This window comes from Arachis stenosperma, chromosome 4 (genome assembly GCF_014773155.1).
Source record: "Arachis stenosperma cultivar V10309 chromosome 4, arast.V10309.gnm1.PFL2, whole genome shotgun sequence".
NCBI classification, from domain to species: Eukaryota; Viridiplantae; Streptophyta; class Magnoliopsida; order Fabales; family Fabaceae; genus Arachis; species Arachis stenosperma.
Genome location: NC_080380.1, coordinates 138820089 through 138840807, shown reverse-complemented (window position 1 = coordinate 138840807; position 20719 = coordinate 138820089). Strand labels below are relative to the sequence as shown.

Genomic DNA, 20719 nt, shown 5'->3' with positions numbered 1-20719 from the left:
GGCTGGTAACCTTTTGGTTCTATATATTTTTTCAATTATTATTTGTATCTATAAAAGATATAGACGCTGATAAATGTACTCATATAAAAATAAAACGATAATTATAATTACGGAAGATGGTTTCTTTATGCTAAGAGTATCTTAACCGATCAATAGAAAATATTAATTGTCATTTTCGTGATACTCTTGGCACATAGAAAATATTTTTCGTGATTATAATTGTCATTTTATTTTTATATGAATACATTTATTAGCGTCTATATTTTTAATGGATACAAATAATAATTTACTCTAAATAAAGACTACATGTCAAAAAAAAGTTAATTGGTTTTTTGCCTAAAGTATTATTTCTCATATACGAAATCAAATGTTTTGTTGATATATTATATGTATTTCTGTGTATTGGAATAATGAATTGACGTATTGCCAATGATTTTATTGTTTTATATGTGATATTTTTTATAGAAAATGATCTTTCATAGAAATTAGTACCGAAACTACTTAAATAAGATGCTTCAATTGGAATAGTCTATCTTGTATTTCCTTTTGTAACTTAAAATAGTACTATTATTATTATTTAATTTTTTGGAAACTGCATGAGAAGATTTCTTTTCCTATTTTCTTCTATTTTCCTTTTCTTCGTTTATTTATTTTGTAAAATTAGTTCCTTTCTAATTAACTCGTAACGAAGTTAACAAAAAACTCACCTAAGTTAACTGTCACATAGCATTAAATCATTAGACAAGCTTACGTGACAGAAAAATGTTCAATCAATTTGGCATTTTCAATGGAGGACCAATTTGATTATGGGATAAAACTTGACGAACCAATTTGATTATTGTTTCTATTTAGAGATCAATTTAAAAAACTATTTGTACTATTAAATTTAAAAGTTATGTTATGATAACTGGAAGCTACAGCTTAAGCGACTTGATATGAAAAAATTTACTTTAACAATGAAATCTATTTAGAGTAAGTAAAAATTTGTCTAATTTATGGCTTATCATACGATCTGATATATAAATATGTAAAGAATTTTTTAAATAAATAAATAAAGTTGATTTTAAGAAAACATTTTAAAAGAAATTGAATTTGAAGGATTGCTTTTGAAACTAAAAGGGTTAAATATGGGGGTTCTTGTTTCTAGACCCAAGGAAATGAGGCAGGAGGTAGCGGCTGTTTGCTCATTTAATTTGGCTAAAAATCTGCACTTTGAGTCTTTTAGCTTTTAACTGGTGATTTTACTTGTATTACTAGAAAATGTGAAATGCTTAGCTATTAGCCAGAGTTGATCTTAGTTAGCTTATTTTGAGTTAGAATTTTGTTATTTTTTGAGCTAGAAAATGTAACTCTGTCATAAGGAACACAATGTTAGATCCTAATTCCTAACTACCACCAATGACAATGTGTCTAAATTCTAATAGTCTCTTTTGCTTCTAGAAAATAAAATCTGTCATAAAGAACACAATAAAAAAAAAAGATAAAAAGGTCTTTTAGTTTCATATCTTTTTTTAGAATATTAACATACAAACAGTTTAATATTTTATAAATCTAAATCATTTCATACATGGTTACATCAAACTCAAATTTATATAACACAAGATACAGATTGAGATGGATTAAATTTGTGCATTGTTAAGGTTTCTATAGCTTTTAAGCACTCCTATTTTAAGTTTCTAGACCCAGAAAAACGAGATCACTTCAGTTCTTGGCCAAACTCATATTTGTATACTTTATTTCTTCAAAAACTAATCAAAATCGAAAAAGAAAAAGCGAAAATATTATTAGCTTTAAAAGTTATCTTTCTGACAAATTTAAATATAGGATTAATGCAATGCTGCTTCAATAGAGGAATTTTTTATTGGTATAAGATTATACCAGAAATCATCCTTAAATCCATACCTTTTTACATTAGTCTTAGAAGTACTCACAGAGCATATCTAAGAGCCTGTACCATAGTGCATAATTTTTGCCGATGATATTATCCTTATGGGAGAGTCAAGGGAAGACTTAAATAAGAAGTTAATTTTCGGAGAGAAACTCTAAAAGTGTATGGTTTGCATACGCGCATATGACGTAGCAAGACGAAATATATGAAATGTAAGTTCGGTAGTCGAAGGAAAAATCCTAATATAGAGGTGAAGATTGGAGAAAACATCCTATGAAAAGTTAAAAGTTTTAAGTATCTTGGATGCATCATATAGGATAATGGAGAGATTGAACATGATGTAAATCGAGTTAAGCCCTATTTTGGTCTCTGAGATTGGTGAGTTGCACTAATTTAGTCCTCCAGATCCCGATTACACTAAATTAGTCCCCTAGATTCGAAAAAATGCACCACGTTAGTCCTTATCGTATTTTCCGTCACCGGAGCACTGACGCCGTTAGTGACGTGGCCAAATCTTGCCACGCTGGACACACTAACGGTTAGATGACGTGGCTTAAAATTTGATTAGCTCCAATGTAGTCCTTATCCCCTTTTTAAAACCTAAATTCATCCTGTGACTTCATCATCTTCTTCTTCCCATTTCTTTCTGGTTCTTCATCTCCTACTCCCTTCCAAGTTTAGCATTATGATTGCAAGTGGGAGCCAGAGTTCCATGCGGTCCAACACAAGGAGTTCCAGTCGAAGTAGAGCATCGAGTGTTCCACAGTGGTGTGGGTGTGGGTGCCGCCCTGTTCTTCGGTGGTCCACAACAGAAGCTAACCCTAACAAACCATTCTTTGGGTGCCCTAACTACAATGTTAATGGTAAAAGGTGGTGTGGTTTGTTTGTCTGGGCTGACATTGGAGAAGAAGACCTCGGAAGAAGGGTAATTTCTACTGTAGATGGTGACCAAGTTAGGCTGAATTTGGCTTGGAGAATTGAAAAATTAGAGGCTGAAGTTAGAACTAAAAAAATGTACATTTTATTTTTGGCTTTGTTTATAGTATTTGTTGCTGGTTTCATGTTGGTAGTTAAAGCTTGAAGATGATTTTGTTTTACTGTGGTCACGGTTTGTGTAGTAGAAGAAAAAAAAAGTTTCATTCTCAAATTTTCAAGTTGTTAGTCATTGCATAAATGTGAAGCAAGTTGTTTTCTGTCATCCAATGAAATTGTTGAAAACAATTGCAAAAAAGAGATCTGAAGTTGGAACAAATTGTCATAATAATAATAATAATAATAATAATATGTTACCATATCAATAAGTTTCAACAAAAGTAACAATACCCCTGCCATATTAATGACAACTCTCCCAGAAAAGTAAAGACTAGTCCGAAATCCAAAATACACCCATGCTAAAGGACAGAGAGTGCCATCATTGTTATATTGTATCCAAATATATAAACAGTCTACTACCATAAATACAGGCAACAAAACAAAAAATATGATTCACAAAAAGATTCGCAGTTTCATCCAAAATAGGCTGCACAGATCAAGTACATCTTCATTTCTTCTTCCTCGGTGGCTTGAAGCCAGGGGTTGGGACAAATTTCAGGAAGTTGGCCAGTCTGAAAGATGTGGCTGAGCTTGCTCCTTGTAGTGGATCCATAATGACCGATCCTGATGGTGGTGGTGAGGACCTCCTCCTTCTGGTCTGCAACTTGGATGGCCTCGCAGGAGGATCCTGTTTCATTTAAATAGGACATAAATTTAGTTGAATGTGCACAGCAATATTAACTATGATTTGTGAAACTAAATGCAACTACCTCTTGACTATGTTGGGACTATTGTGCATCCGAGTAGTTTGGTTAGGAGAGGTCGATCTCAACTACCTGGGCATCAACCGGTGCAGGTGCTTGAGCAGGGGCTTCTGGAGGTGCCTGAGTAGGGGCTTCTAGAGGAGCTTGAGCAGGTGCTTGGGCATTGGGTTTTGTCTTATTAGCAGCGACAGCTGCAGCTGCAGCAGCAAGAGCTTGAGCAACATCAGCTGCTCTTTTTTTTGGACAACCCCTCTTTGTATGCCCTTTCTGTAGGCAGTAACTGCAAGTAAAGGGTTTAAGCTGTCTCTTTAGAGTCCTATTCATCTTAGATTTCTTGCTTCCTCCATTGCCCCCGTCTGCATCCTTTCTCCTTTTCTTTGTGAGTGGTCCAGTCTTCTTCTTTGTCTTTGGAGCTTGTGGTCTATTCTGTTCAGATTTCTCCCAAAGAGATTGTCCAGGTAATGGATTTATATAATGTGCATAAGTGTCTCTATATGCGTCCATGGTGAGCCACTTATGACAGAAATTTTCAGGTCTCTTATTCACCCTTACGAGAGCCGCACATGCATGCACACAGGGCATTCCTGAAGTAATTAACAAAGTAATGTGTTATTAAAGTATTCAATTATTTGCAAATAAAAAAGATCTAAAGGCTGGTTAATTACCCATTAACATCCAAAATTGACATGTGCACAGTCGCTTGCCCAAACCACTACCATGTTAGTTGGATGACCATGCACTTCAAACTTCTCATACTCATCATCTCCAGTTCAGATTGGCATCCAACTTTTAGACTCCTTCCTGATCTTGTCCAACCTACTTTGAACCACTGGTGGTAGCTTTCCCACATGGTTGGCTAGCTTAACTTTGTTTTTAGCGTTTGTTCTCATGACAAACATTCTGACCTCCTCAAGTAGCGAGATGATTGGCTTGGCCCTTGCTTCTTTAATTCTTGCATTTAATACCTCGCATGCGTTATTGCAGATGTTATCAAGTTTAGGAGCATGACTAAATGCTGACTTTGTCCACGAGTCCCTAAGCCACTTGTTCAGGTAATTCCAGGCCTCTTCGTTAATTTTCTTAATCTTCTTCATGTTGTCAGAGAAATCTTGATAAGTGGTTGATCTTGCGCATTCCCAAAGTAACCCCCTTAACTCTAAATCTTTTCACTGCTTGTTAAAATTCTTTTATAAGTGCCACATGCAGAACCTATGGTGGACATGAGGCATAACCTCCTGGACTGCAGAAAGAAGGCCCTGCACGTAAACACAGTATATGTCGTGATACATAATAGTCCTTGAGATTTGGCCAATGAACCCATAATAGTCCCTAACATTTGTTTAATGAACCTGAAATGGTCCCCCACATTTAAATCGTTCCCTATTTCTGTCCCTATGTCACATTATCCATAAAGAATACTATAAACAAATATTCCCCTCAGTCAATACACAGCTTTTCAGGCCAACATGTCAACAAATTAACGAACAATTTACATTAACTAGCAATAGGATATACTTTATTAACTTTTTGTAATAATATAGTATATTAGGAAAGGGCAAGGTTTATCTTTTGCATGTCGCTCATGAAGCACCATTTGTTTTCTTTATAGTCTCCGAGGTCCTCATAGAGTAGCTCTAGAAAACACCTCCAATTCTCCGTATTCTCCACATCCACAATTGCCCATGATAATAACATATATGTGATGATTTGCGTCTTGATCCACTGCTGATAGAACCTAACCTCCAGTTTGTGTTTTAAGAAATGCCCCATCTAAACCAATCAATCTCCTAAAGCCTGCCTTAAAATCATTCTTGCACCCACTAAGACATACATACATCCTCTGAAAGATCACCTCTCCATCTGGTTGTGGGATGGTGTTAATTCTAACTGTATGTGGTAGTGGGATTATCTTTTTAGGGTGTTGGGTTATTAGCACCAGGATCTGTTGGTTCTGTGCTCTTGGGTGGTGAAGTATTATGCTTTGGTTCATTGTTGTTGGAGAATGGAGTCTCATTAGCAGGGGTAGTAGGTATATTAGTTTGGTTTGGGATCTTGTCGGGTTCATCACTAACCACTCTGAGCTCATCATGGTCACCCTCAACATAAACAACAATCTCATTCCCCTCAAGAATTTCTGGTGATAAAACTGCATGCTCAAGGTAAACATAAACCAGCCCTTCATTCTTTTCAGCCATGGAACACATCTCTCTCAACTCATCATCAGAATTCAGAGCTCTTAAACCATTGTCTAAACTCTTCCCGGAAACATGCCACCAACATTCTCCTAGCTTATCATATCCTAGTTCTTTATAATAATTTCTTACCCAAAATACATCTAAAGTATCTACATCAATGTCATCAACGCATGCCTTCTTATCAGGAGAATATATAGTCATCCATTTTTCATCTTTCTGAAACTTTTCCTTCCCCGATGGTGGAACATAATATCTAACTGCACATCCATCTGCATGATTCAAATTTTTTTTTCATCACCTGTTCCACACAATGATCACTTTAAGATAGTTTTCATCAACTACATTCATACATGGCATAGAGATATATCAAAATAAAACACAGTTATCCACCATCGGAACAGAGCATGAAGACAAACCCCTAACAGTGCCACACAACATCGAAATAAAATCCTAGCACAAAATTCACTACAAACTTTAGGGAATAACAATATACAAAGCAATAAACCATGATCAACAACCATCAAAGCATTCCCTAAAATTAAAAAAAATAAAATTTTAATCTCTCCACTAACCTCGGTGACGGAACAGAAGCTCCTTGTAGCGGTAAACCAACTCTTCAAACAATCGTACAATGTTCACTCGTGTTCCAACAGTCTCCAGAAATTCTATTGCAGTTACCCATTCCTATTTTGAGTCACTCATGGAAGAGAAACGTTTTTCCACTGCGTTACTCATGGAGGAGTTGAAGACGAAGACTGGAGACAAAAGAGGGATATGCAAACATTTTGTTTTCCATCACATACAAACGACGAACCTCAAAGGAGTTTTTTAGTGCCAAATCAGAAATGACGCCGTTTCAGTGTGTCCAGCGTGGCAAGATTTGGCCATGTCACTAACGGCGTCAGTGCTCGGGTGACGGAAAATACAATAAGGACTAACGTGGTGCATTTTTTCGAATCTAGGAGACTAATTTAGTGCAATCGAGATCTGGAGGACTAAATCAATGCAACTCGCTAATCTCAGGGAACAAAATAGGGCTTAACTCGATGTAAATCATAGGATCCAAACAAGTTGGTCAAAATGGCGGAGTGCGTCTGACTTTATATGTGACAAAAAAGTGCCTCTAAAACTTAAAGGTAAATTCTATCGCACTGCTATTAGACCGATTATGCTTTATGGTACAGAGTGTTGGGAGGCCAAAGGAGAGCACGAACATAAGTTAAATATGGCAGAGATGAAAATGTTAAGATGGATGAGTGGTCATACGCGATTAGATAGAATAAGAAATGAAAATATAAGAGAGAGAATTGAAGTAGCACATATTGTGGAAAAGATGGTAGAATTGTGTTTTAGGTGGTTTGGATATGTGAGAAGAAAATCGACAAAATACCCGGTCAGGAGAGTGGATGAGATGAAAGATGGATAAGGGGTGAAAGGCAGAAAAAGACTTAGGAAGATCATTTGTGAGGTGATCAAACGATATCTACATATAAATAATTTCTCTATAGATATGATACATGATAGAACTTAATGACGTCATTTGATTCATGTAGTCGATCCCACCTAATAGGACAAGAATTTGTTATTGTTATTGTATAACCTTCAATTAATTATAGGATGAGACGGTAATAATATCATTTAATATACATATTAATTGTTATGATCGTGAATATTAATAATAATAATCACTTAAATTATTTTTAAAAAAAATTTCATAACTTTTTTTTATTTCGTAACCTTTAATTAATTATAGGATGAGACGTTAATAATATTATTTTTATTTGTACCCAATAAAAAAGTCTGATGATAATATTTTTTTGTCGAAATTTTTTTTATAGAAATTTATCCAAAAAAAATCAGACAATAACAAGCATATTTTTTTCGATAACTAACTCAAAATTATCATTCTCTCTTTTCATCTCTTTAGCGTCATCTCATTCTCATAATTTAATTTATTTATCTTCTTTCTGGTCACTTTCATTCTCTTGATTTCTATGTTGCTAAACTCAAAAATTTAGGGAAAAAATTCACAACCTACTCTTATTTTCTTAATTTTTCCTTTTACTAAACATAAAAATTCTAAGAGTTAAGTATGTTTTGATCCCTAAGATAAGGTTTAAAATTTTTTTTATTTTTAATTTTTTTTTTACATACAAAATTGTCCCTAAAATTCAACTTAATTTTAAAATTATCCTTCGAATAATTATACCCTCACCTCCTATCACAATTTTGTCATCTCTTCTCTTATTCTGCTTCTTCATCTTCTTCATCTCTACTCAGTAATTTCTATAAATTTATTTCTATGGTAATTTCTCAAACTCGAATCGGGATTAAATTCAAATTCGTTTACAAAACTTGAATTCAGATTATAAAAAATGGACTAAAATATTTAAAAAAATTCAAGCAATTTACATTAAAATTTATGCAATCTTAATAAACAAATTCAGCAACATCCAATATTCCAAATTCAAACTAAATCAAAAATAAAGATTCATCCGATCAATAGAACATGCATTGCCGCAACATGAACACATCTAAGATCCATATCATTAATAGATAAACTCGATCTTTTTTTTAACACATAATTTTTTTTCATTTTTCTTTTTAACGCGTTTCTCTCTCGGAAGACCATGACTAATCAACAACCTCATATATACTTTTCCTATATATATAAAGAGAGAGAGAGTCGTAAGACCATGACTAATCAACTAACCCTAGAAATATATACACCAACTTTATTAGTACGAATGCAATAAGCCAATAATAACGGTCTTCCCATTCAATAATGAACGGCTGCATAGATAATTTTAGGGTCAAAAAACAAGTTGCATAGATAAATGTTGGGTTGCCACGAGTATAATGATCATCGGAAAAGTTCTGCATGGCTTGTATGCTCTACAAGTACATTAAACAAATACGCGTTGCTCCACGTACGTTGATTACACGCGCTATATAATATCCCGCGTATATCTAACTACCAAATTTAAAATATTTGTTTTCTTCTTCGTTTTCGATATTTTGAGATTTGGTTGTTCTTCTTCCCGCGCGTCTTCCCTCCTTCTTCTCCATCGTTCTTTTGCTGTCCTTTTCTCACTGGTATGTTCTTCGTTTACGTTACCTTTTTCTCTCTCTGCAACTCGACCTTCGTTTTCTATTTTGATTTGTTGTTTTCTGAAATCAAAGTTTGAACTCGTTTTGAAGATAATGGATCATTCAACCTCTGATTGTCAGCTGAATCCAGGCGAAGTGGATTATGAGTTTGAATTTAACGAATTTCCTGAGGTTTGATTTACATAAGATTAGTATGATTTTTCTTTCAGTAATTGGTATAGCATTGTGTAGTTGAAAAATTGCTGAACATTGACTGTGAAAGTAACACGTTAACATGAATCTGTCCATTCAATGTATTAGTTGTGACTAATTACCTGGAATTTATAGCAGACGCTCGGGTGTAGATCAATTCTTCTTTAGGTGTATTTTAGCTAGAAGTGTGGGCATGGACGGATCCAGAAATGATATTATGGGGGGCCAAAAACACATATAATATTAAAAATTATGTAAAAAAATTATATAATATAAGATGTATTACAAAAATATACCGACAGAGAATATATTTTAAAGTAAAAAAAATATGTGTATACTTTTTATTAACAAAGTGGTCGAATTTTCGTATCATAAAATTCACCAATAATAGAATTTGTGTCAAATTTTTCAATAATTTTCTTTTCAATATAACTAAAAGATAATTAGCAAGAAACTTATCTTTTATTTTATTTCTAAGTTATTTTTCACAATATTCATAGTTGAAAAAGATCTCTTAATTGTAGCAATTGAAACAGAGAAAATTAATACCAAATAAATAAAAAAAGACGGCCACAAGAAGAAAAAGAATTCACTTGATGAGATTTGAAAATTTTTATTTAATTAAAAAATATTAGTAATAATATCTTTTTCAGATTTCTTTAATATTGTTACTTACTTTGTAGATATTAAAAATTATTAATATTTAAATTAGACTGAACTTTTATTTATACTAGACAAAATAATAAATAATTTTTTAAAAAATTAAATTATACATAATAACTTATTACTATTAAAAAAAGTTGGGGTGGCCGAGGCCGCCACTCGCCCCCCCTATGTCCGTCCCTGAGTGTGGGTGTATCTACACTTTACTGGTTTTTTGTTATTTTAATTGAGTTGTTGTTGTTCAGGTGTATTATATCAGACACGATTGGGTGTGTTTTTAGTTTTTGACATGGTATATTCTGCAGCCTGAGTATTTACAGTTTATGGCTTTAAAGGTCATTCTGTAGTTGAGTTGTTGCGGCTCGGGTGTATCATATTAGACATAATTGGGTGTATTTGAATCATATCTATGGGTGTATTTACAGTCTGACACGGTGTATTGTGCAGCCTCTCTCGGTTGTTGATGACGAGCTTGTTCCGAAGGTCGGAATGACCTTTACCACCCTTGAAGATGCTGGAAAATTTTACAGGGACTACGCCAAGGCTGCAGGTTTCTCTACAAGAGTTCGGTGCACAAATAGGAAGGGAAACGAGATTAAGAATCAACTGATTACATGTAGCAGAGAGGAAAAATGGAAATCTAAAATATCTCCAACCGAGAAGACCAATCTGACAGCCGGTCTAAACTGTCCTGCAAGAATTTATATACACACATTGAAGGATGTCGGTGCTTGGATCATTTCAAAGGTTGTGCTGGATCATTCACACCCCTGCTGTCCAAGCAAAGCAGAGATGCTCAAACAGCACAGGGAACTAAGCATGTCCATTCGTCGTTCGATAGAGAATAACGAGGAGGCTGGTATCAGACCAAGCAAAACCTACCAATCATTTGTTGCTGCTGCCGGGGGTCACCGCGAGTTAAACTTTATCGAAAAGGACGTGAGGAATTACATTACCAGGGAAGTGCGGAATGTTTCCGAACAAGAAGATGCAAAGGAATTTGGGAAATATTTCTTAAGAATGAAAGATAAGAATCCGAATTTCTTTTTTGAGCTCGAACTTGAGGAGGATCAATCGATTAAGCTGGCTTTTTGGACCGATGCCAGAAGCAGAGCCGCCTTTGACTATTTCGGAGACGTCATTTCATTCGACACCACCTACAATACAAACAGGTAACAAACTGTCCCTGTTTATGATGCTAAATTAATTTATTTTTACGAATCCGCAGCAGAGGTGTATATTGGCTGTTTCATTGGGTGTATTCGAAGCATTTGTTAGGGTGTACCTAATGATTTTGCATTCTGGACCATGGTAATTTGTTTCAGGTATAATTTGGTCTGTGGTTCTTTTGTCGGGGTGAATCACCACGGTCAGTCAACACTTCTCGGATGCTCTTTGATGAAGAACGAAGAAATTGAATCATTCAAATGGTTATTTCAATGCTGGCTTCGTTGCATGGGAGGAAACGCTCCGAAAGGGTTTCTCACCGATCAGTGCGCATCAATGAAAAGGGCTTTAGAGGCCTGTATGCCAACAACAGTTCACTGCTGGTGTATTTGGCACATCATGAAGAAGATTCCAAGCAAATTAAACGGGTACAAGGGACATGCGGATATCGAACAAGAAATGAGCCATGTTGTTTGGAACTCTCATAGCAAAGACTCATTCGATAGGAATTGAAACGATTTTCTGCTAAATTTTGGTCTTGCGGACAACAAGTGGCTTTCAGGTAATGTGTTTTTAAAATCTGCAGCAGAGGTGTAAATTGTATGTTCTCTCGGGTGTATTTTACAGTTTGTGTTTGGGTGTTTTATGCAGATCTGTACGAAGACCGTCACATATGGGTTCCTATCTATCTGGATCACCACTTCTGGGCAGGGATGAGAAGCACACAAATGAGCGAGAGCATGCATTCATTTTTTAACAAGTACATCACCCGGAACAGCTCACTTATTCAGTTCGTCAAACAATACGATAATTGCCTCGGAAGCAGGGAGCAAGCAGAGAGAGAATCAGACGCTGCAGATTTTCATACGGTCATACCGTGTGCAACCAAATCCTCCATTGAAGCTCAGTTTCAAGATGCGTATACTCATGCAAAGTTTAGGGAAGTTCAAGCGCAATTCAAAGGAAAGGCGAATTGCATCACCAGATTAAAGAATTCCGCTCTAGGCTATTCAATATACGAAGTCGGAGAACAAGTTTCCAGCTCAATATTCAACAAGTTCGCTGTTACCTACGACTCAGTCGCAGCCGAGGTAAAATGCCAATGCTTATTATTCGAGTCAAGAGGGATACTGTGCCGTCACGCACTAAGCGTGTTAAGCTTCGAACAAGTAAGCCAAGTGTCCCCTAGATATATACTGGAACGATGGAGCAAGAAGGTAAAGAGGTGACACACACACATCAAGAGCAGCCACGACGAGCCACTAATGGAGCCAAGAAGCAAGAGGTTCGACCAATTGGTTTTTCGTTCGCAAAATATTTTCGAATTTGCCTCCGAATCGGAGGAGCTGACTGCAATTCTACACCGTACGTACGATAACGTCATGGCCGAGATGGAAGCATTAAAAGCCAAAAGGAAGGGGAGATCTTCTTTATCCCACGAAGATGCCAACTTGGAATCCGTTAACGAGCTTCAAAGCCCGCCAAGGATTCGAACAAGAGGACGTCCAAAAAACAGGCTAGGTTCAAAGCTAGAGAAACAGATTGCAAATGCCACAAAGAAGAAGAAGACGAAAGTTTTAAGCGAGGTACAAGGAAATGTTCTTTAAATTTGTGGCAATTGAGTTTATTTTTGTCGTTAATAGTTTAGCTAATGTGTGAGTGTTATATTCAGATAAACGTGTTTGATGCTGCATCAGCGGCGCATTCAAATTCCAACCAATATCAAGGACACGTTATGAATTATCAGCTCAGGGTACCAGCGGCAGGGGATAATTCTTTGGGTGTATAGTTTTATAGAATATGGGTGTAAAAGCTCTGTTTCTTTTGGGTGTATTTTTGTTAATTCACAATTTACATATAGACACATATATAGATACATATAGAACAAAAGCTGTAAAAATTCGCAGGTTATGGGTGTATATTTCATTTGATGTTTTTCTTCATATTTTAGTACATGTAATTCATACATTTTGAGTACAGCGCAGACAGTTGGCTGTATAGTTTACGCAATCTTGGGTGTATTATTAGACTTGCGTTGGGTGTAACAGTTTATAATTTGCGTTCACCACCTGTAATACAGTTTTTAAATACATCACAGACAGTTTACCAGCACAGATAGTTTAACTATGGGAAAAAATATACATGGAATAGAAGTTGTTGATAATTGGCAAATATTTACATCATTTGTTTAAATTACAAACTATGCAGCAGTTGGATTACCCAGTTTCTATATCAGCAGAATTAATCTGACAAAACGGACTCAATAATACAGAGGATGGCTTCGACGGCCTTATAGCACTACTCTCTCTAATTGCCCGATCTCTCTGTTTATTCATCTCACTGAATAGTATCCGGGAAGCATACTCCACTCTATAGTGGTCCACCTCCTCCTACAATTAAAAAGTATATTCTCTTTAAACAGCAATATTAATTCAGTAAAGTAATACAGAGTTATATAGTTCTAAAGACAGTTACCTGTGGCCAATTATCCCATTCATACTTCCCCTTTTTGATGTTTTCCGGCTCAATTAACTCAAGCCACTTCATAACGTAGATAGCGCAGTCATAGCTGAAAACGAAGAAAATAAATTACAAGTCTCATTTAGGAAAGTTTAATGTTCAGACTCACAAATTTATACCTTGTTTTTTGCCCTGATATTTTAACATATGATGCTTTAATTTCCTTTTCCTTCTCGCCTTTCTCCAGAGGTTTTCCGCCGGCATATGTTATCAATCTTGAAAATACATATCCCTTAAATACCAAAACAAATCAGTAATACACCCGAATGAATGCACAGGATACACCCAACTGAATATGAAATATACACCCAACACAACCTTCGAAATAGACCTATCTATTAAAGTAAAGAAGACAGAGGCAACTTACAGTGAATTTATTAATGTCCTTTCTCTCATCGCTTGGAGCTTTTTTGTGTAGCGGGTCAAGTATTTGACATTTCCGCTTTGTTGTATTTATTAGCCATAACCACCAATGTCCCGAGTGGCAAACAGGAGCAAAAATCTGAAGGATTGCCACATTTCAACAGTGTGTTATTTTATTTGGCATATAATTAAATAAATAAGCGTACTAACAAATTTAGCAAACGAAAACTTACATATGGATGCGAACTTAATTTTTTTCTATCTATGAAGTGAATGAAACTCGGGTAGGCTTCCACCCTGAATTCCTTTTCCGTTTTCGGGGATATGAATTCCCCCTTTGAGTGATCCGAAAGTGCCATGCTCTGCAAGAATTGCGAAACAAGAAATGAAATACTGAAAATACACAACTTACACCCAATCGAACCCAAAAAATACACCCAAATCATTGCAGAAAATACACCCAAAGTTCGTAGAAGTAACACTTACCACAATATCGGGGGGGAGACAGTATATTTGTTCCTGAAACCTCTTTTCATTTTTCTGGTTTAGGATGAGGCAGATGGCAGATACAATCTAGAAATATATGCCGAAATCAATTTTACATTAATAAACATTGCAGTTTACTTTGGTGTAAAAACATTAATGTTAGTCTAATATTACTTGAGATTCTATATCACTTTTTGCCTGGAGGGATGCAAGGTGCGATCTGATCAAAATGTATTCTCCTTTGCCAATCAGATTGCAAATCTCCTCATACTCGTCAGTATTGCCATTTGCGTCTTCCTTCAGTCTCGTCCCCCAGATGTAGCACTTTTGTTTCATATCATCTGTAATTTGATTTATTCCTCCTGGAGTTTCAAACTTTGCAGAACTTTCTCCCCCAGTCTCCCTCTGAATTTGTGGACTTTCGTTTGTTCCCTTCGCCGCATTGCTTGCTAATTTTTGGACCAAAGTGTCTAATTGTTCTAGCATACTTGCAGTTTCTGGAGATTTTTCCCTTTCTGTCTCCTGCGTTGACGCCCCCTCCTGGCTTGAATCAGTCAGTCCAAGGCTGAATGATGGCATCCCTGAATCTGTTTTAGGAACATAGGTTACTGTCCGTGCCATCATCAACAGGGCAGCAGCGTCTTCTGCGGCTGGATGACTGTGTCATGATGTATAAGAATAAGAGTAAGAATAATAATATACGGATGATAAGCAAAGATTGATTTTAGTCTGATGAACTTACATTTTAGTTGGAGCTGGAGGAAGCGTGGGTGTGGTTTCTTGAAGTTTCTTGGGGGATTCAGGAGTGCTGCACAGTAACACAAAATTAATCATGGCGTAAAGAAAAAATTGATCAGGAACAATATACACCCAAACTGTATGCAAACATACACCCAAACCCTAAACAAATATACACCCAATACTATTTCTTACTTTTCTGTAGTCCCTTCAATCCGTAGCATAGGGGTTGGTTCGAAATCTGTCTCAGGGGTTGTTTGGGATGCCGGCACAAAAACCTGGATCGGGACTCTAAACAAGAAGAAAAATGAAAGGTTAACAACGCCTTTGAAAATAATAAGGTTATAAGGTTGAAATATTCTTGGAAAACTCACATTGCAAGCGCTTCCGACGGTATTTGTTCCCTCACAACCATCATATTCGAGTCAGTCGGACTCAACCTAAAATAACCCAAAAAAGGTAAAAAATACACCCGAACAATTCAAAAATAAGACAGGCTTTGGTTTTTGAGAACTTACATAGTTGCAGTTTTTGCTTTTTTTTGCTGTCTTTTTTTTCTTGAATAAAATAATAAAGGGCTTTTTTTTCTAAAAAAAATATATACAGAATTAGAAGTAGAAGGTAATAGAAGAACAAAAGTAACGGTTATTTGAAAGAGAAATTACATGCTCTGCGATGGCTGGTTTACGCTACTCTGTTCTGTGCGTCCTTGAGAGGAAGGATCATCACTTCCCAAGTTCACAGCCGGTAGTCTAAACAGATTTCATGTTATTCAGACAAAATAAGATACAGGTATAAAATACACCTAAATGAATGCACAAGATACAACCAACCGAATGGACAATATACACCCAACAAAACAAACGAAATATCCCTAGTAAACAACATACACCCAACTTGATCCACAAAATAAACCCAAATGTTTCCAGAAAATACATCCAAATCATGATAACAAGATTTTATTAAATAATAAAGGTTCTTACGTTTCAGAGGACACATAGCGACCTTCTGTCGATCGCAGGTCAGCTAGGTTCTCCCTGCGAAACAAGATACAATTATTAGCAAACAAAACAGACAAAAATCTCAAATACACAGCCCCGCAAGACATACCCCTCTGCAGCAGATTTATCAACGTTTCCCCTTAGCCATTCATCGATTTCGTCACTTGATATTTCATATCTCTCACTACATTCATAAAATAAGATGTTAACAAAAATAATTACGATGATAGACCGTAATATAGCTTACGAGGTACTGTACCCGTCAAAGTATTGATCTTCTTCAGGAGGTGAATCCTCCACAACAACTTTTTTCTTTTCTTGTTGTGTTCTGGGTGGAAAAAAAAGAATACCAATCAGAAATAAAAAATTAATTTTATCACAGAATATTAATGAAAGAAGTGCTTACTCTTTTGGTGTTGTTTTTTGTTTTTTCTTTTTCTTCTCCCTCTCCGCAGGTGATGATTCTTCACTCCTATAAGTTAATAATAGACACTTCAATTAATACACGAAATCTTTATAATGAAGCCAAAAGAAAGGAGTAATAATTTCAGGACATTACTCATCACTTGGTTCAGATTCAGATTCTGAATCAGAATCTGACTCCTCTTGCCTCTGCTTTCTTTTTCTGGAGTCCATTCTGGAAGGCAAACAATCATCATTTAGAACATACTAAAAATACACCCAAATGAATTCACAAGATACACCCAACTGAATATTAAATATACACCCAACGCAGCAAACGAAACACACGCTGCTTAATAAACTACATACACCCAACGTGATCAAACAAAATACACCCAACTCGAAAAAGAAATTACACCCAAGTATGGTTCTTACTTTTTCCCCTTTTTGCTGGGGTGTTTTCTTCCTGAATCCTCTGAGTCTTCTTTAGCCTCAGACTCAGAGGTAGAAGTGTCACTGTCAGTAGTTTCTGTCTCCGAAGACGAAGTTGGACTCGCCTTCCTTTTTTTGTTTTTTTTTATTTCTTATTTTTTTTCTTTTTTTTCTTTTTTTTTTCATTTTTTCTCTTGTCTCTGCGATCTTCAGAATCCCCTGAAACATGAGATATTTTAGTTAGCAGCATTCAGGTAAATAAAATACACCCAACTTATTATGTTTACTTACCAAAATTTCCTGTCTTTCTGCAGACATTCTTTCCACCAACTGCTCCTTAGTCCAGTTGGCAATCCAGGGCTTTGGTGGTCTTTGAGTCCTGTTTTTGCCTTTGTTTTTTGAAAGATGAAAGTAGATTATCATGAGGGCGAAGAGGCAGCCATTAATTGATTTCTTCTTCTTCTCCTGGTAGTCTGTGATGCCCTTGACCATGAAGGTCAAAACATGCCCCCCCCCAGTTTCTCTCTGATATGCCGTCCATCTTAAAAATTAGGGCCAGGTGCACGGGCGATATTTTGTTTATCGTCGTTAGCAAAAGGAACGCCATCTGTATGTAGAGGATGAATATCCTCTTGAACATCAGGCATTCCTCTTCGTTGCCAACGCCAATTTCCATCATTTCATCAGTAAGACTTTTGAGGGTCATACCCTGGAATCTTCTATAAATTATTTTGTCATCATCAGAAAGTTTCTTATACTCAACTTTCTCAGGAAATAGATCTCCTACAAAAAGGAAGACAACAAAGTATCCAAGTCGGTTCAAAAACACCCAAGCATCAACTTATATAGACCCAAGCAACAACTTAATATACACCTATAATTTTAAGCTAGTTACCTGTTGCATTGATGCCAAGTGCATGACCTATTTTTCTTGGTGTTATTTGGAAAGAACCATATCCTGTCTTCAGTTTGTTCTCCCCAAGTTTGAAGTTGTTTGCCAGCTCCCTTAAGAGTTGGTGATCCACCCTTAGTGGTGGGATGTGCATCAACCCACCGAATCCAAGATCCCTCACAATTGCCTTCTTCTTCTCAGTCATGTTTCTGAACTTATCACTCAGGAGATGTGTGGCACACTTAAGGTCTTTTGTTTGGTTTCTTGCTGCCATTTTCTCTGAAACGAACAATACACCCAAAGATAACAGTAAGATACACCCATATATATATGAGTCAGATACACCCATTAATAACAATAAGATACACCCATTGATAACAGTAAAATACACCCATATATATGATTCAGATACACCCAAAGATATCAGCAAGATACACCCATTGATAACAGTGAGATACACCCATAGATATTATTCAGATACATGCGTATAGATATTAGTCAGATCACTCAACCATGCTTCAATATCAAGCCACATTACAAGGTTAAGCAGTATACACCCCCGAATCTACGGAATAAACCCCAAAAAATCAACAACAATAACAGGAGAACTTAGAACAACAACGTAGAACGACGTAGAACTTAGAAGAACGACGTAGAACTTAGAACATTGTAACAAAGAAGCAAGAATAATAGTAAACCCTAGAAGAACGACGTAGAAGAAAAGTAAAATATACAGGAATCTTAATGAACTTACGTTGAGTATTGTTGCTTTGTTTTCTGTTCAGATTCTTCACGGAGAGTTTGATGGAGGTTTCGAAGAACGATTTGTATATTTTGAACTTTGATTTTCGCTCGAAAATGGGAGGGTTTCCTTGTTTTCGAAGTGCCTTGAGAAATGGAAGAAGTGGAAGAAGTGGAAGAGTCTGCCATACGTAACCGCTTGAGTGTTGAGCGCGTGACTTTGACGCGCCATGTTATCTCTTTTGGTGCGCGTGATTTCTCTTTGGGCTGGGCCAACTTGTATGCTTGTAGGCTTGTATGTGTAGCAGGCCCGAATGATCATATATCCAGATGAGTCTCGTCATTTTTTTCCACAAAATCTTGTTATTTTTTAATAAAAAATATTTAGAAAATAATAAAAAATAAATTTAATAAAATAATTAAAAAATATTTTATTTATATTTTTTAAATATTATTTATTTTATTTTCTATTCTTTAATTATCATTAAAATAACTAAATAATATTATATATAATAAATATATAATTATAAATGTTATATATATAAAATTATAAATATTAAAATATATAAAATAATTTTATATTATTATTTCTCTAAAATATATTATCGTTTGTTAATATAATTACGAATAGTGCTATTATTATTTAATTTCTTGGAAACTGCATGAGATTTCTTTTTCTATTTTCATCTATTTTTCTTTTTGTAAAATTAATTCCTTTCTAAGACCCATTAACGAAGTTAACGAAAAGCCTCACCTAATTTAACTGTCACATAGCATTAAATCATTAGGCAAGCTTACATGACAGAAAAATGTTCAATCAATTTGGCATTTTCAATGGAGGACCAATTTGATTATGGGATAAAATTTGACGAACCAATTTGATTATTGTTTCTATTTAGAAATCAATTTAAAAAGGAAAATTATAGGTTACCAACATATTATACGCCAACTTCTGCCAACTCTTATTTATATTTGTGTTTCACGAAAGTGTGTTCGTAGATGTGTCTAGTAATTAATATATTTTAAATACATATATAAAGAGACACATCCAAAAAATATATCTATAAAGACACTTCTATTAAACACAGTTATAAAAAAGACATTTTTATTAGACACATCCACGAACACACTTTCATGAAACACAATTATAAATAAGAGTTGGTAGAAGTTGGCAGATATGTTGTTGGTAACGTAGCGGATCCGATTTAAAAAACAATTTATACTATTAAATTCAAAAGTTTTGTTATGGTAACTAGAAGCTACTGCCACTTGATATGAAAAAATCTTAGAATTCAATCAAGATATTTTTTCATCGTGATATGGCTTTTGGCCTACGCGGAAGGAAGAATTTAAGGGAAGATTTTTCTATATTGGCTGCTGGAAATTACTTTAAAGCCTTGCTCTCAAGTACTCAATAGTAATGCTCACGCTTTTTTTTTTTTTGTGTGAGAGAGAGGAGTGTATCCCAGAATTATGAGAGCAGAAAAGTGTTTGATATTGTTATGGGAGCTATAAATCGGTGTCTCCGATTTGTTAAATTTTTTAAATAAACAATCACAAATCGAACGGTTCGATTTGTGATTTCGAAAATAATTTTTTTTTTTGAAATCGGACCGTCCTATTTTTATTTTAAAAAATAAAAAAATATCAAATACAAATCGGACCTTTCGATTTGTAGTTTAATTTTTTCTTCAAGCAAATCGGACCTTTCGATTTGTAATTTATTTTTTTCATCAAACAAATCGGACCGTCCGATTTAAATAAAACACCATATAAAAAAATACCTAATTTTTCAATAACAATGTATTATACATATATTTAACCAATATAAAAAAATTAACCTGATGCTCAATATAATACTCTAATTATTCTATTCCTAAGTCCTAACTACCACTTTGATCAATTTTCCACTGAATTTCGTTTCTGTTTTGTTTTGATATTTTTGGCAATGTCAATTGTCAACAACTAAAAATTGACTACTTAGAAAGCGTTAACCAACCCAACCCCCTTTATTTATGGTTTTATTTATTTATTATATTTTTTTAGTTTTTCATCATATGTGTATTAACTATTAGCTATTAAGTATAATTTGCCCCTTTATTTTTAAGTACACCCTAGAGAAACATCAAAGA

General features: G+C 35.1%; 2 protein-coding genes across 2 annotated transcripts; both read right to left on the bottom strand.

The window, feature by feature from the left end:
- Positions 1–13074: 13074 nt before the first annotated feature.
- LOC130975682 (uncharacterized) lies at positions 13075–17279 on the bottom strand. The gene is made up of 19 exons (XM_057900436.1): positions 17246–17279; positions 16958–17173; positions 16680–16757; positions 16527–16592; positions 16380–16448; positions 16230–16304; positions 16103–16156; positions 15785–15871; positions 15494–15559; positions 15315–15410; positions 15124–15189; positions 14556–15039; positions 14382–14468; positions 14129–14257; positions 13900–14034; positions 13652–13764; positions 13488–13581; positions 13233–13402; positions 13075–13081 (listed from the first exon to the last, which is right to left on the bottom strand). The coding sequence occupies exons 3-19, from the start codon at positions 16754–16756 to the stop codon at positions 13075–13077; spliced, it is 1875 nt and encodes a 624-aa protein (XP_057756419.1). The 5' UTR covers position 16757; positions 16958–17173; positions 17246–17279.
- Positions 17272–18646, bottom strand: LOC130972932 (uncharacterized). The gene is made up of 3 exons (XM_057897275.1): positions 18601–18646; positions 17850–18125; positions 17272–17737 (listed from the first exon to the last, which is right to left on the bottom strand). Exons 2-3 carry the CDS (start codon positions 18118–18120, stop codon positions 17397–17399), a joined length of 612 nt encoding a protein of 203 aa, XP_057753258.1. The 5' UTR covers positions 18121–18125; positions 18601–18646; the 3' UTR covers positions 17272–17396.
- Between the last annotated feature and the right edge of the window lie 2073 nt (positions 18647–20719).